The sequence below is a fragment of the Bos mutus genome, chromosome 18 (genome assembly GCF_027580195.1).
Source record: "Bos mutus isolate GX-2022 chromosome 18, NWIPB_WYAK_1.1, whole genome shotgun sequence".
Taxonomy (NCBI): Eukaryota; Metazoa; Chordata; class Mammalia; order Artiodactyla; family Bovidae; genus Bos; species Bos mutus.
In genome coordinates this window covers 7,742,998-7,755,022 of record NC_091634.1, presented here as the reverse complement: position 1 = coordinate 7,755,022, position 12,025 = coordinate 7,742,998, and the positions used below count along the sequence as shown (strand labels likewise).

The 12,025-nt window shown below is 57.9% G+C and overlaps 1 protein-coding gene across 1 annotated transcript; it reads left to right on the top strand.

Annotated features, from left to right (window-relative positions):
- Positions 1-2,312: 2,312 nt before the first annotated feature.
- On the top strand, positions 2,313-11,379 carry CYTH2 (cytohesin 2). Its single transcript, XM_070387397.1, has 12 exons — positions 2,313-2,535; positions 3,371-3,518; positions 3,617-3,683; positions 4,712-4,830; positions 6,090-6,170; positions 6,648-6,760; positions 6,880-7,028; positions 7,589-7,700; positions 10,523-10,599; positions 10,699-10,770; positions 10,870-11,024; positions 11,116-11,379. The coding sequence occupies exons 1-12, from the start codon at positions 2,517-2,519 to the stop codon at positions 11,201-11,203; spliced, it is 1,200 nt and encodes a 399-aa protein (XP_070243498.1). The 5' UTR covers positions 2,313-2,516; the 3' UTR covers positions 11,204-11,379.
- Positions 11,380-12,025: the final 646 nt, after the last annotated feature.

Below are 12,025 nucleotides of genomic sequence, written 5' to 3'. Positions count from 1 at the left end.
GGGAAGCCCTCACCTCAGTTTTCCCATCCATAAAAACGGCATTGGAACTTGAAGTTGTCCAAGGGCCTTTCCACTAGCATTATTCTTCACTGAGGGTAGAATGGGGGTCTTGGAGATACCCAGTCCACCACTCCCACCAGATGCTGGAATGCCTGGCGTTCTGGGGGCAACAGGGATAGCAGATACTCTCAGAAGCTAGGTCTGAACTTGGATGCCTGCATGACAGGGCAGGCAAGGGAGAATATGGGTTGTGGCTAAGGGCCAGAATCACCTCCTTTCTGGCCCAGCTTGGAGGAGCAGGGGAAGGAGGAGTTACCTCTGAATGTCAGGGGAATGTATGTCTTTAGGGAGGCTTGTCCCCCAGGTCAAATTATTGGGAACCCCAGTGGTGTGTCTGGGAGTATGCTTCTGGGGTACATGCTGCTAAGTTGCTTCAGTCGTGTCCGACTCTGTGCAACCCCATAGACGGCAGCCCATCAGGCTCCGCTGTCCCTGGGATTCTCCAGGCAAGAACACTGGAGTGGGTTGCCATTTCCTTCTCCAATGCATGAAAGAGAAAAATGAAAGTGAAGTTGCTCAGTCGTGTCCGACTCTTAGCGACCCCATGGACTGGATGCAGCTCACCAGGCTCCTCCGTCCATGGATTTTCCAGGCAAGAGTACAGGAGTGGGTACCATTGCCTTCTCCTGTCTGGGGTACATATGGGTCCTTGAATCTGGCCTCTGCCCGTGCTGCTATCTACCTAAGTGCCCAGCAGGTGGAAGCCTGTCGCAGAAGGAGTCAGTGCCAAGGAGGACATGTTCCCACCCCTGTGTGCCAGGATTGAGGGCAGGCACTGTCATTGCCCATCAGCCTGTCCCAGTGCTGCATCAACCCACTTCCCCCTCTTCCTGTTTCCCCACCTCCCTTTATCCTGCAGAATCTCCAGATAATAACCGGATGGGATTAATTAGCTGGCTGCTCCCCCACCTCTGGGTGGCTGGAGTAGGCAGCGGGACAATGGAAACCCAAGCATGAAGAAGGGTGTTAAATTGGAGGTGAAGGGACAGGAAAAGGGTTCTGTTTGGAAGGGGAGCGAGTGGGGTCAGGGCTGGCACAACCTGCGTTTCTGGTAGGGAGGGCAGAGCCTGAGCCACTCATAAAGGTCATTGAGGGGATTAGGAGGCTCCGTGCCTAATCTGTCAGCTTAACCAGGTCCTGGCCTGGAATCTGTCCCCGCCTGCCGAACTCTGGGACGATGAGTGAGACCCAGACACGACCCTCACACCCAATTTGGGACCTCTCCGTGGTGGGAGTGTGCCCAGTTTCTCCCTCCGAGCCAGGCCCCTGCACCTGTTTTGTCTTCAAGGAATGGAAATGAGAGGCGGGGGAGGGGAAATGGCTTCAGATGCCAGAGGAGTCGGAGAAGAGGGAGGAGTTTAAAAAGAGCAAGAGTATGAGAGGAGGGGGACGCGAAATGAGACAGTCAGAGAGGAGGGAAAGGACTCGGAGAAGGGAGAAGGGATCAGAGGTGGAAGGATGCTGAGGAAAGGTGAATTGTCCTGGGCGGGGAAAGGGTGCTAACATAAAGGGAGGAGTTTGGGGGAGAGAGGGAGGAAACTGAGAGGCTGCGAGAGGCAGGAAGGCAGCCTGTCCTTTCACTGGATTTGGCCTTCCTCTATAGTCCCATTCTCCACGACAGAGACCAAAAAGCGCAGCATTTGGAAGAAAGAGAAAGTCTTTTTTTTCACTACTCCTTGACTCTGAAAAGGCTGAGGTGGATGAGGGAGGTCAAAGGAGGAGGGTAAGGAAAGGGTCTGCAGATCGGAGAGGCCAGCACATTTGAGAAAGGGGGCCAAAAGGAAAGTGAGCCAAAGCGGCTCCCGGTTGCTTGGCAACCACTGCGGTCAAAAGCCAGGCGGGCCAGCTAGGAGGTGTGGCTCACGGAAACAACAGGGATCTGTGGCCCCGCCCCCTAGCAACAAGCCTAACAAAGTACCGCCCCCTGGCAACGTATTGCTATAGGCCCGGCTCGGTTGACCTGGTATCCTATTGCGCAGAGCCCTTGCGCAGGCGTAGTCCTCCCTCTGCGTCTGCTTAATCCCGCCTCCATCCAACTCCTTTTCGAGGCTTCTTATTGGAGGGCAAGCCTGCCAAGACCCCTTTGGTTTCGGAGGCGGGGCCCGGCCCCTGCTCTCACTCCAATTGGCCCCAAAGACCGTCTACTTTGGGCTGGACATTGCTACGCCTGCTTCTAGTGCGCCTATTGGCCCTGGAGGGCGATCCTTCGGTTTCGGAGGCGGAGCAGAAGAGAGGGCACGCCGTGGATTGGGCGGTGTCAAAACGAGGGGCGGTCCCTACTGGCGGGGCAGTTGGGAGACGAAGGGAGAGTCTTTTCAGCGCTGAGGACTGGCGCTGAGGAGGCGGCGGTGGCTCCCGGGGCGTTTGAGCGGGCTCACCCGAGCCCGCGGGCCAACGCGGATCCGGGCCCGACCGGCGGGACCGCCCCGGACTCCCCGCGGGCCTTCCTAGCCGCCATGGAGGACGGTGTCTATGGTAAGTCGGGGAGGGGCGGGGCCGGCTGGGAGCAGATGGAGCGTTTCGGTCTGAATGTTCCGCCGCTAACGACCTCCCTTCCACGACGCGCCTTGAGAAGCTTGTTCGGCCCTATAGTCGCCTCGCTTTTGTGGGGCGCGGGACGGGCTTCCGGCAGGGCAGGAGAGCGGGCGTTCCAGGCCATTGTTTGGGCCGAGCCTGTTTCCGGTGGCAGCGGGAGGGGGTGGGATGGAGCGGCGGAGGCGAGGCTGAGGCGGGGCTGAGGCGGAACCATTCCCTCTGGAGGGGCCGGGCGAGCCCAGTGCCTGCCGGGAGAGGGGAGGGGGGCTTCTGGGGACGGTGGGGTGGGGAGAAATCGTGGGGGCCACAGAGATTCCGCTAGGGCCGGGGCGGGGGGCTTCGATGCCCCGCCCCTTCCTTCACTCTCGCAAGCTGTCATTAGCTTCCCCTGCCATGGTTACTTTCCATGGACCCAGGAGTCCGGGCACCCAGGTCCCAAGCTACCTCGCCAAGAATGGAGGCAGAAAACCAAGACCTCAGGCCCCTTGCAAGTAATGAACCGCAGTGTCAAGCTTCCAGCCCCCTTTCCCCTGTAAACCTAAGAATAGAGGCTCCAAGCCCCCTTCTCTCCCAAGGACTAAGAGTCTAGATTCCCAGCCCTTCCTCCCCTGGACTGAGGAATCTAGGCCCCCCAGCCCCTTCTTCCACTCACCGGAGGCGGGACTCTTATCCTCATCCTCCCCATGAACCTAGGAGCCCTGTCCTTCACCAGATTTCAGAAGTCCAGGCTCCCAGTCCCCAGAACTGATCTCCCGCCCCTGATCCCCTCCCCCAGAACCCCCGGACCTGACTCCGGAGGAGCGGATGGAGCTGGAGAACATTCGACGGCGGAAGCAGGAGCTGCTGGTGGAGATCCAGCGCCTGCGGGAGGAGCTCAGTGAAGCCATGAGCGAGGTGGAGGGTCTGGAGGCCAATGAGGGCAGGTGAGGGCTAGGGCAGGGAGCCTAGGGGTCATGGGGCCAGGCGGGGGCCAGGGATACCCAGGCATTGACCTTCCACCCTCTGCTCTCTGCCCCTGCAGCAAAACCTTGCAACGGAACCGGAAGATGGCAATGGGCAGGAAGAAGTTCAATATGGACCCCAAAAAGGTGCTTGGGGCCACAGGGCTGGGGTCGGCCAAGCTGACATCCAGATAGGATTCTGGCATCTCCGGGTTCCAGAAGTGTTGTGGTTAAAGGTCTGCCTTAGACAGGACAGAGTTGGTCCTGATCCCTGGATCCAGATATTGGCAGTATTTGTTCCCTGAACACTAACCAAGTGCTTCAGCCTCCTGATCTTTGTGTATGCTGGAACTCCTGCCTGAGTGGTCCTCCTCTCCTTTTTGCTCATATTTTAGAACCCATTTCTCTTGTCACTCTTGAGTCACCAGGAGGAGCTTGTTTGAGTCTGGTAGGGAATATGGACAGAGAAGTGCCAAGACAGAGAGAAAGAGAGGTACTGGGCTGTGGACACTCAGAGGAGTGAGCCTGGTGGCATCAAGGAGGGCTTCCCTCAGGAGGATATTTGGGTCAGGTGAAGGATGACTTAGTGTTTACCAGGTGGAGAAAAGATGTTCGTTCGTTCATTCATTCATTCTTTTTACACCATTTCCTCGGGCCTCCCTCTGGCCTGCTGCTCCGCCAGGGAATGCATAGGACCCAGTGTAGGGTTTGATGCTGCCTTGGCCTCAGGGAGCCCCTAAACTCAGATACCAGGATCCAAAGTTAGGGGTCCTCAGTTCATGGTCCTCAAGACATCAAGAGAGCATGAGAAATCCCTCCTCCAGCCTGAGTCTTGACCCTCACAGCTCCTCATGTGATGTCTTCTAACAGTTTCCCACTTTATTCTTCTTGCCAGAAGCAATGGTAGTTTGTAAAGTCATTTAGTAGACATTCATAGAGCTCCTGTTCCTTGCCAGGTCCTGCTCCAGGGGGACTGGAATTAACCAGGCAAAGGCAGAGGGAGCAGTAGATGCAAAGTCTAGGCCACCGGAGAGGCAGTGTTTAAGGGCCTGGGAAGAGCCTGAAAGTGAAACTCAGGCCCTGCTCTGTTGAGGATGGGTGTGGGTTTGGAGGCTAAGGTTTCTGGGGGTGTCTTTCTGAGCACACCAGCACTGAGACCCAGCCCTTCCCACCAGGGGATCCAGTTCCTGGTGGAGAACGAACTTTTGCAGAACACACCTGAGGAGATAGCCCGCTTCCTGTACAAGGGCGAGGGCCTGAACAAGACGGCCATTGGGGACTACCTGGGGGAGAGGTGAGAACCGCGCCCCCTGCACCCAGCACCTGCTGGGCATCTCCTCTCTGCCCCTTGCACCCAGCTTTTGCTGAGGAGAGGCCCTGATAGATCAGCCTTGCAAGTGGACTGTGACAAGATGGACTGACACAGAGATTGGGGTGGGGGACCTTCTGAGGAACCTGGGGATCATCTGTGAGCATGTGGAGGATATGGGACCTTTGCGGACATCTGGGCAATGTGGGGACCACCACCCGTTTATGTCAGGACAGTGGAGAACATTTGTGGGTGGTATGGGAGCCTGAGAACCATTGGAGATAGCTGGTGTGCATGGGAGCGATGTGGACAGTGATGCAGGAAGTGGGAGGGGTCATCATCAGTGGATATCTGGGGAGCATGGGGGGCCCATGGACATCTGGAAACATGGGGGCCATTTGTGGATGTCCGGGGTCTGTGGACATGCACCTACAAGCATAGGGTGCATGAGACATCAGGAGTGTATGAGGACCAGCGGTGGATGTCTAGGGTGCCTAGGAGTTGATGGACTTCTGGGACACAAGCAGACGACCTGTGGATGTCGGGTGTGTGTGGGGACCATCTGGATTCCCAGGGTGCATGGGGACCTTCTGTGAAGTCTGGGAAACCTGGGGACCATTGGTGCACATCCAGGGCGTGCGGAGACCGTCTGAAATGTCTGAGGTGCAGAGGACCATGTGAGATGCCTAGGGTTTGTGTGGACATCTGGGTTGTGTGGAACTTTCTGGATATCTGTGGTGCAGAGACCATCTGTGGGCAGCTGGGGGGCATGGGGACTGGAGGTTCTGGGAGCATGGGGGTCATCTCTAGCTTTCTGGGGATCGCCTGTGGACATCTAGAGTGCATAGGGACAGTCCGGTTGTCTGACATTGTGGGGCTGGTTTTGTGGGCATCTGGGCTGCCCCGGGACTCTCCGTGGGTCTCTGGGGGATAGGAGGCCATCTCTGGGCATCCATGAAATCTGGAGTTCATCAGAGATGACCAGCAGAGCACATTTGCTGTGTTTGTCCCAACTGCACAGAGTTCAGCCACACCAGAGTTCTTAAGGCAGATGGTCTTCCCAGGAGCGTTCCAAGTGTCCCTACCCCCGTGCCAGGCCTGTGATGGGGGCTTGGCTGAAACTTTGGCTACAGAGGTAGCTGCTGTGCAGAAGAGGGGCCACAGCCTCCCCAGTACTTCACCTCCTCTCCACCCCCACCTCCCCAAGCCTCTTCCTGCCCGTGACCTTGTCCCTGTCCTCCCAGGGAAGAGCTGAATCTGGCAGTGCTTCATGCCTTCGTGGATCTGCATGAGTTCACTGACCTCAACCTGGTGCAGGCCCTCAGGTGAGAAGGATGGGATTGAAAGGGCAGGAAGGGACCTGTCAGGGCTTTCTTTACCAGTGATGATCACCCCCTCCTGAAGGCAAAAACAGAACTAAAACTTAGGGGATGGATTGCACGTGAGTGTTGCCAAAGTCCACAGTAGAGCTTCCTTCAGGCATAGCCGTATCCAGACGCTTGAATGGAATGGGAAAGACAGCTTTTGATTGTGTTTGCCACAGGGTGGGTGCTGCTCACGGCAGACCCTCCTCCCACATGACAGCAGAGGCCCCAAGCAACCATCTGTTCCATGCAGCAACCTTGGTAGAAAGAAAGGGCATTTCCATATACATCATCTAGAGTCTCCTGGCCGACGCTCAGTGGTCAGGTTGGCCACAGGTGTGGCGCCCTCATTGGCCAGTTCCTCCCATGGGCACTGAGAGCGGGTGGGGGGTGGCCCCACCAGTCCTGGCATCTACCCTTGGCTCGTCTCTGCCGCAGGCAGTTCCTCTGGAGCTTCCGCCTCCCTGGAGAAGCCCAGAAGATCGACCGCATGATGGAGGCCTTTGCCCAGCGCTACTGCTTGTGCAACCCTGGGGTTTTCCAGTCCACAGGTAGGGGCCCAGACCCTAGGGTCCTGGGGAAGGAGGGAGCTGGGAGTGGGGGGGACTTGAGCTCCTGGGTCCCGGAGGCTCGCATGCCCCAGTCATCACCCCATGACTGTCTGGTGCAGACACGTGCTACGTATTGTCCTTCGCTGTGATCATGCTGAACACCAGCCTCCACAACCCCAACGTCCGGGACAAGCCGGGACTGGAGCGCTTCGTGGCCATGAACCGGGGCATCAACGAGGGCGGGGACTTGCCTGAGGAGCTGCTCAGGGTCAGGCCCCCCTCCCCCACCCCCGGCCCCCTCAGCTCCATCCCTCTTTCTCCTCTCAGTGCCTGAGCCCCCCGCCACCCAGGATCACTGCCTCGCCACCCATGGACTGCATGGTCACACCAGCCTGCCCAAGTCTTCTCTCTCTCTCTCTCTCTGGCTGCCTGTCTTTGTCTCTCTGTTTTTCATTTTATTTTTTGTCTGCTGCGCCAGGCAGTATGTGGGATCTTAGTTCCCGACCAAGGATTGAATCCAGGTTCCTGGCCCTCTGACTCTTTGAGGGTCTTGGTCTATCCCATTTCCCCCTGTCTGTGTGTCTGTCTCTCTCAGAATCTAGAAGCTCTTCCACTGTCTCCATCTCTGCATCTTTTTTTTCTCCCTCTCTCCTCGCCAGAGCTCCCTCCACTCTTCCCCCTTCTACTTCCCTTTTCTCCCCAGGCTCCTCCCTCCCTTGGCCATCCCACCCGTGGTCTCACTGGCTCCCAGTGAGCCCCCTCCCCACTGCAGTAGGCCTGGGAGGATCCCAGGAGCCCTGAGGTGCTGACTCTGCCTTCACCCCTCAGAATCTATACGACAGCATCCGAAACGAGCCCTTCAAGATCCCCGAGGATGACGGCAATGATCTGACCCACACCTTTTTCAACCCGGACCGGGAGGGCTGGCTCCTTAAGCTGGGTACGTCCCTTCCTGACTGCTGGCTGCCTCTGCAAGTGGGGGAAGTTAGCAGGCCCAGGTTCTAGACTCTGTTTTCACACGTAGCCACTGTGTGACCTTAGGACAATGATTCGACCTCTCTGAACCTCAGTAGCCACATCTGAAAAGTGGGGTTGAGAACGAGATCAGGTCTCTTGTGCTGGGTCCAAGCCCAGGGCTGGCCTTGGAGTCGGTGCTCTCTCACCCCTTCTGTTCACCCACACAAGTTTATGAAAGCCCTCCCCCGTGCCGGGCCCTGGTGTAGGGACTGAGGACACAGCCGAGAACCAAAGAGCACAGGCCCTGTCTGCGGGGAGAGTGTTCATGACTCAGGCTGCTCTCAGCTGTAGCAAACAAAACAACCCAAGGAACTGGGCCTTTTACCTTGCTTGGCAGGAACTCTCGGGGAGTCTGGGGCAGACCCACTCTGAGACTCCTGTATTTTTATCCCCACCTCCTGTGGCCTCCTCCTCAGCCCTGTAGCATGGTGGCTGTTCTAGAAGTGTCCTCGTTCCCCAGATGTCTCCTGTAGGCAGTAAAGAGCCTGCAGAAACGGGTCCCGGAATGCCCAGATGCACTTCTCAGCTGGTCGGATTGGTTCCTGGTGGGGAGGGGAAGAGCTTCCTGGGTGGCACTAGTGGTAAAGAACCCTCCTGCCAACACAGGAGACTTTAGAGACTGGGAGTTTGATCCCTGAGTCGGGAAGATTCCCTGGAGGAGGGCATGGCAACCCACTCCAGTATTCTTGCCTGGAGAATCCCATGGACAGAGGAACCTGGCAGGCTACAGTCCATGGGATCACAGAGTCAGACAAGACTGAAGTGATTTAGCACGCACGTGGGGAGAGGAAGCACCCTGGCTGACTTAGGAGAATGGGGAGCCCTGGCCACGGTGGGATGGGTGGGACAGGGGCCAGTCCCCCTTGGAACACGTGGCACCAGCGGACTCTGGTTCAGTTAGCAGAGGTCCGGCAAGGGCAGCTGGCTGAGAGCTGGAGCGGTTCTCCACCCCGGCTGCCTGGGAGATTCACCTGGAAACCACAGGGGCCAGGCCACAGGCTCGTGAAATCAGGGTCTCTGTGGGCAGGATAGGCCATTGGTCATGTTGAAAGCTCTCCAGGCGGTTCCCAATGTGTGGCACAGGTTGAGAACTGCTGGCTCAGAGCTGGGCCTGGTAAATAGTAGGTGCCTAGGGAGGGTTGGCAGTGGCATTTTAATGGAAAAGTGGTGAGTGGCTGCCCCAGGGAGACAGAATCTGGCGAGGAATTACAGTGGAAGCAGCCCAGACAGGGGTATGGTCCAGAGGAAGCTTTCAGCCCGGGTGCAGGCTCAAGGCAGGCCTTTCCTCCTTTCAAGTCTCAGTATCTACTCTCTGGTGGGGTGGCAGAGGGGTACACGTGGAATTGTGTTCTTAGAAGGGGGAATCTCTTCTCAGGCCATGGAGGCAGGTCCCTGGTGCACACGAAATGTGGATCACTCCTTTCAGCCAACTTGCTGGGGCAGATGGATTCCTGCAGCAGCTCCAAGGGAGGCAGACTGGCCTGGGGGATCCCAGAGGAATTTAGATCCTTTATGGAAGGTCAAATGATGCCCCTGGCAGTGAGTGGACGGGAAAGAAAAACCGGAAGGGCAGCTTCCTGAGAGACTGGTTCTCTTCCAAACTGCGCTCGGCCCCACCTCCCCGCAGCCGCAGGACTCCCTCCCATTTCTTGGATGAGGAAACTGAGGCTCGGTCACTGTCCCGCAGCCACAGGGCAGAGGTGGCATTGGACCCAGATTTGACCAGAGCGCAGCACAAGATACTAGTAAAAGGCACCTCTTAAACAGTGAAATACAAAAGGGGATCAGTGGTACTGGTAGCGGTTATAGTGAAAAAGATGGTTAATAAAAGTGTTTACTGCTGCTGTTTACTTCTTCCGGGACCACAAGGAGCCCAGAAGTAGGTCACTTTGCAGCAGGAAGGTGTGGGCCTGAGTGGATCTCCAGATGGGGGTCCAGAGAGGGCAAGTGGTTGTCCTAAAGTCACACAGATAGGTCCTACTGGTGCTAACAGGGGTCCCCACGGCCACCTTGGCCCACGGACTGGGGGTTTCCTCTTCTGCCTCTTGGTGATGACTGCCCCATCGTCACCGTGGCAACAGAGAGCCTGCCCGGCTGGGATAGATCCTGGGAGTGGGGCTGGAGTCAGGCACTGACGCTGGGAGGTGCTCATGGCCAACTCAGCATCCTGGGCCTCCCCGGAGGGACAGGGTCTGGCCATTACCCCCTCATGTGGATGTAACTGGTTTTCTTCCCTCTCTCTCCCTCCCTCCCTCTCTGTGTGTTTCTCTCTGCTGTTTCCGGCTCTCTCTGTCCCACCTGCTGCGCATCCCTCCCTGCCCCCGCCCGCGGCTCTTGGGGGCACTCCACTCTTGCGCCCTCCCTCCTCCTCGCCTGGTCCTGCCTGCTTTCTCGCTGTCTGCCCCAGGAGGTAGGTACACAGCCGGCCCCATCCTTGCTGCCCAACACGACACAAAGGGAGGGGACTGCCCTGGTCTCGGGGCCCACAGGAGAGGGACTGGGGGCCCGGACCCGGGTCCACAGACAGGCTCAGAGAGCGTAGAGCCCCACACTGGCGGGTGGACCGGTTCGCTGGGCCCAGACTCCTCGCCTGTCCCTGCTTGTCTGTCCTCCCACGCATCGCTTTGTCCTAGGCCCTGACAGCCCCACCTTCCCTGCGCTCTGTCTCTGCCCCCTTCCCCGCCGTCTCAGAGGCCCCCCTGCCCCCCTGTTGAGCCCAGGCCCCCTCCCCCCCTTCCCTTCCAGGGGGCCGGGTGAAGACGTGGAAGCGGCGCTGGTTCATCCTCACCGACAACTGCCTCTACTATTTTGAGTACACTACGGTGAGGGCGGGGCGGGGCGGGGCGGGGCGGGCTCCCAAGACCAAGGTTGGTACGCGGGGGAGACTCGGAATCTGAATCCTGTCAAACTCGTTCTCTCAGGACAAGGAGCCCCGAGGAATCATCCCGCTGGAGAATCTGAGCATCCGCGAGGTGGACGACCCCCGGAAACCAGTAAGACCCTCCCTGTACCCTGTCCTGCTGGCGGTGGAGGGCTCCTCTGGCCCCAGGGCTGGCACTTCTAGCCGTCCTTCCTCTCCCTTGTCTCCCCAGAACTGCTTCGAGCTGTACATCCCCAACAACAAGGGGCAGCTCATCAAAGCCTGCAAAACAGAGGCCGACGGCCGGGTGGTTGAGGGGAACCACATGGTGTACCGGATCTCGGCCCCCACGCAGGAGGAGAAGGACGAGTGGATCAAGTCCATCCAGTGAGCAGGGGTCCGGAGTCCTGGGGGAAGGGAGGGTGGCCAGGGGCCCAGGCTCCTCAGTGCTCACCCTGGAACCCCGCTCCTTCCGCAGGGCCGCTGTGAGCGTGGACCCATTCTATGAGATGCTGGCAGCAAGGAAGAAGCGGATTTCAGTCAAGAAGAAGCAGGAGCAGCCCTGACCCCTTGCCCCCCACTCCATTATTTATTTCGGAGCTGCCCTGCCCGGGTGGCCGGACCCCTGGGCCTCGGGGCTTCGGATCCTGGTTCCTCATTTGGAAAACTCATCACCTCTAGCTCCTCTCTCATTATTTGTAATTAGCACCCTGTTGGTAATCTTATTAATTATTTAACCACTTGCAGCCTGCAGACCCACCTTATTTCTCAGGGTTCACGGAGCTAAGGTGCTTGGCAGGGCTGGCCCAGCACCCCCACCCGTGACCAGGGCCCAGAGTGCTGATCTGTTGGTAGCTTTCATGATGTGTGTGAAAACAGTGCTGACCGTGTAGCAGCATGGGTGTGCCTCCAGGATGGCTCAGTTCTGGTCTCACCTGGAGCCTGCGAGGGTGGAGTAAAGGGAGGAGCTTAGCTTGGCTGGAATTAGCTTTGTTAGAGCTGCAGGGCACTGAGTGCAGGTATGCAGAGCTTCCCGGATAAGGTGCACCGTTCATTCTAGACGTTACTTGACATCCAGACACACACTTGTTCCACCTTTGCTCACACGGGCTTGTGGTCTTTGAGGAGCAACACATACCTGATGGGCTTGGGCTAATGCTTTGAGGACAAAGCTAGGAGCCAGAAGAGCTTTGAAGGGGAACTGCTCTGGGAGGGTGTGGAAGGACAAATCTGGAAAAAGGAAGGATGAAGGCTGGAGTGTTGGGTACAGCGAGTGGAAGGCCCTGCTCAGGGTGCTGGGCCAGAGGCCAGTGCTGTCGGAAATTGGCTGGGTGTGCCCAGTGTAGGTGGAGTGGGGCTGGGGGCTGGCGGCAGGGATCTGGGTGGTT

What these genes read in the sequence shown, in the direction of transcription:
- CYTH2 (XM_070387397.1), top strand. An exon ending in GGGGACTACCTGGGGGAGAG is followed by an intron (nt 4,831 to 6,089) that starts GTGAGAACCGCG and finishes CTGTCCTCCCAG; the next exon opens with GGAAGAGCTGAATCTGGCAG. An exon ending in TGCCTGAGGAGCTGCTCAGG is followed by an intron (nt 7,029 to 7,588) that starts GTCAGGCCCCCC and finishes TTCACCCCTCAG; the next exon opens with AATCTATACGACAGCATCCG.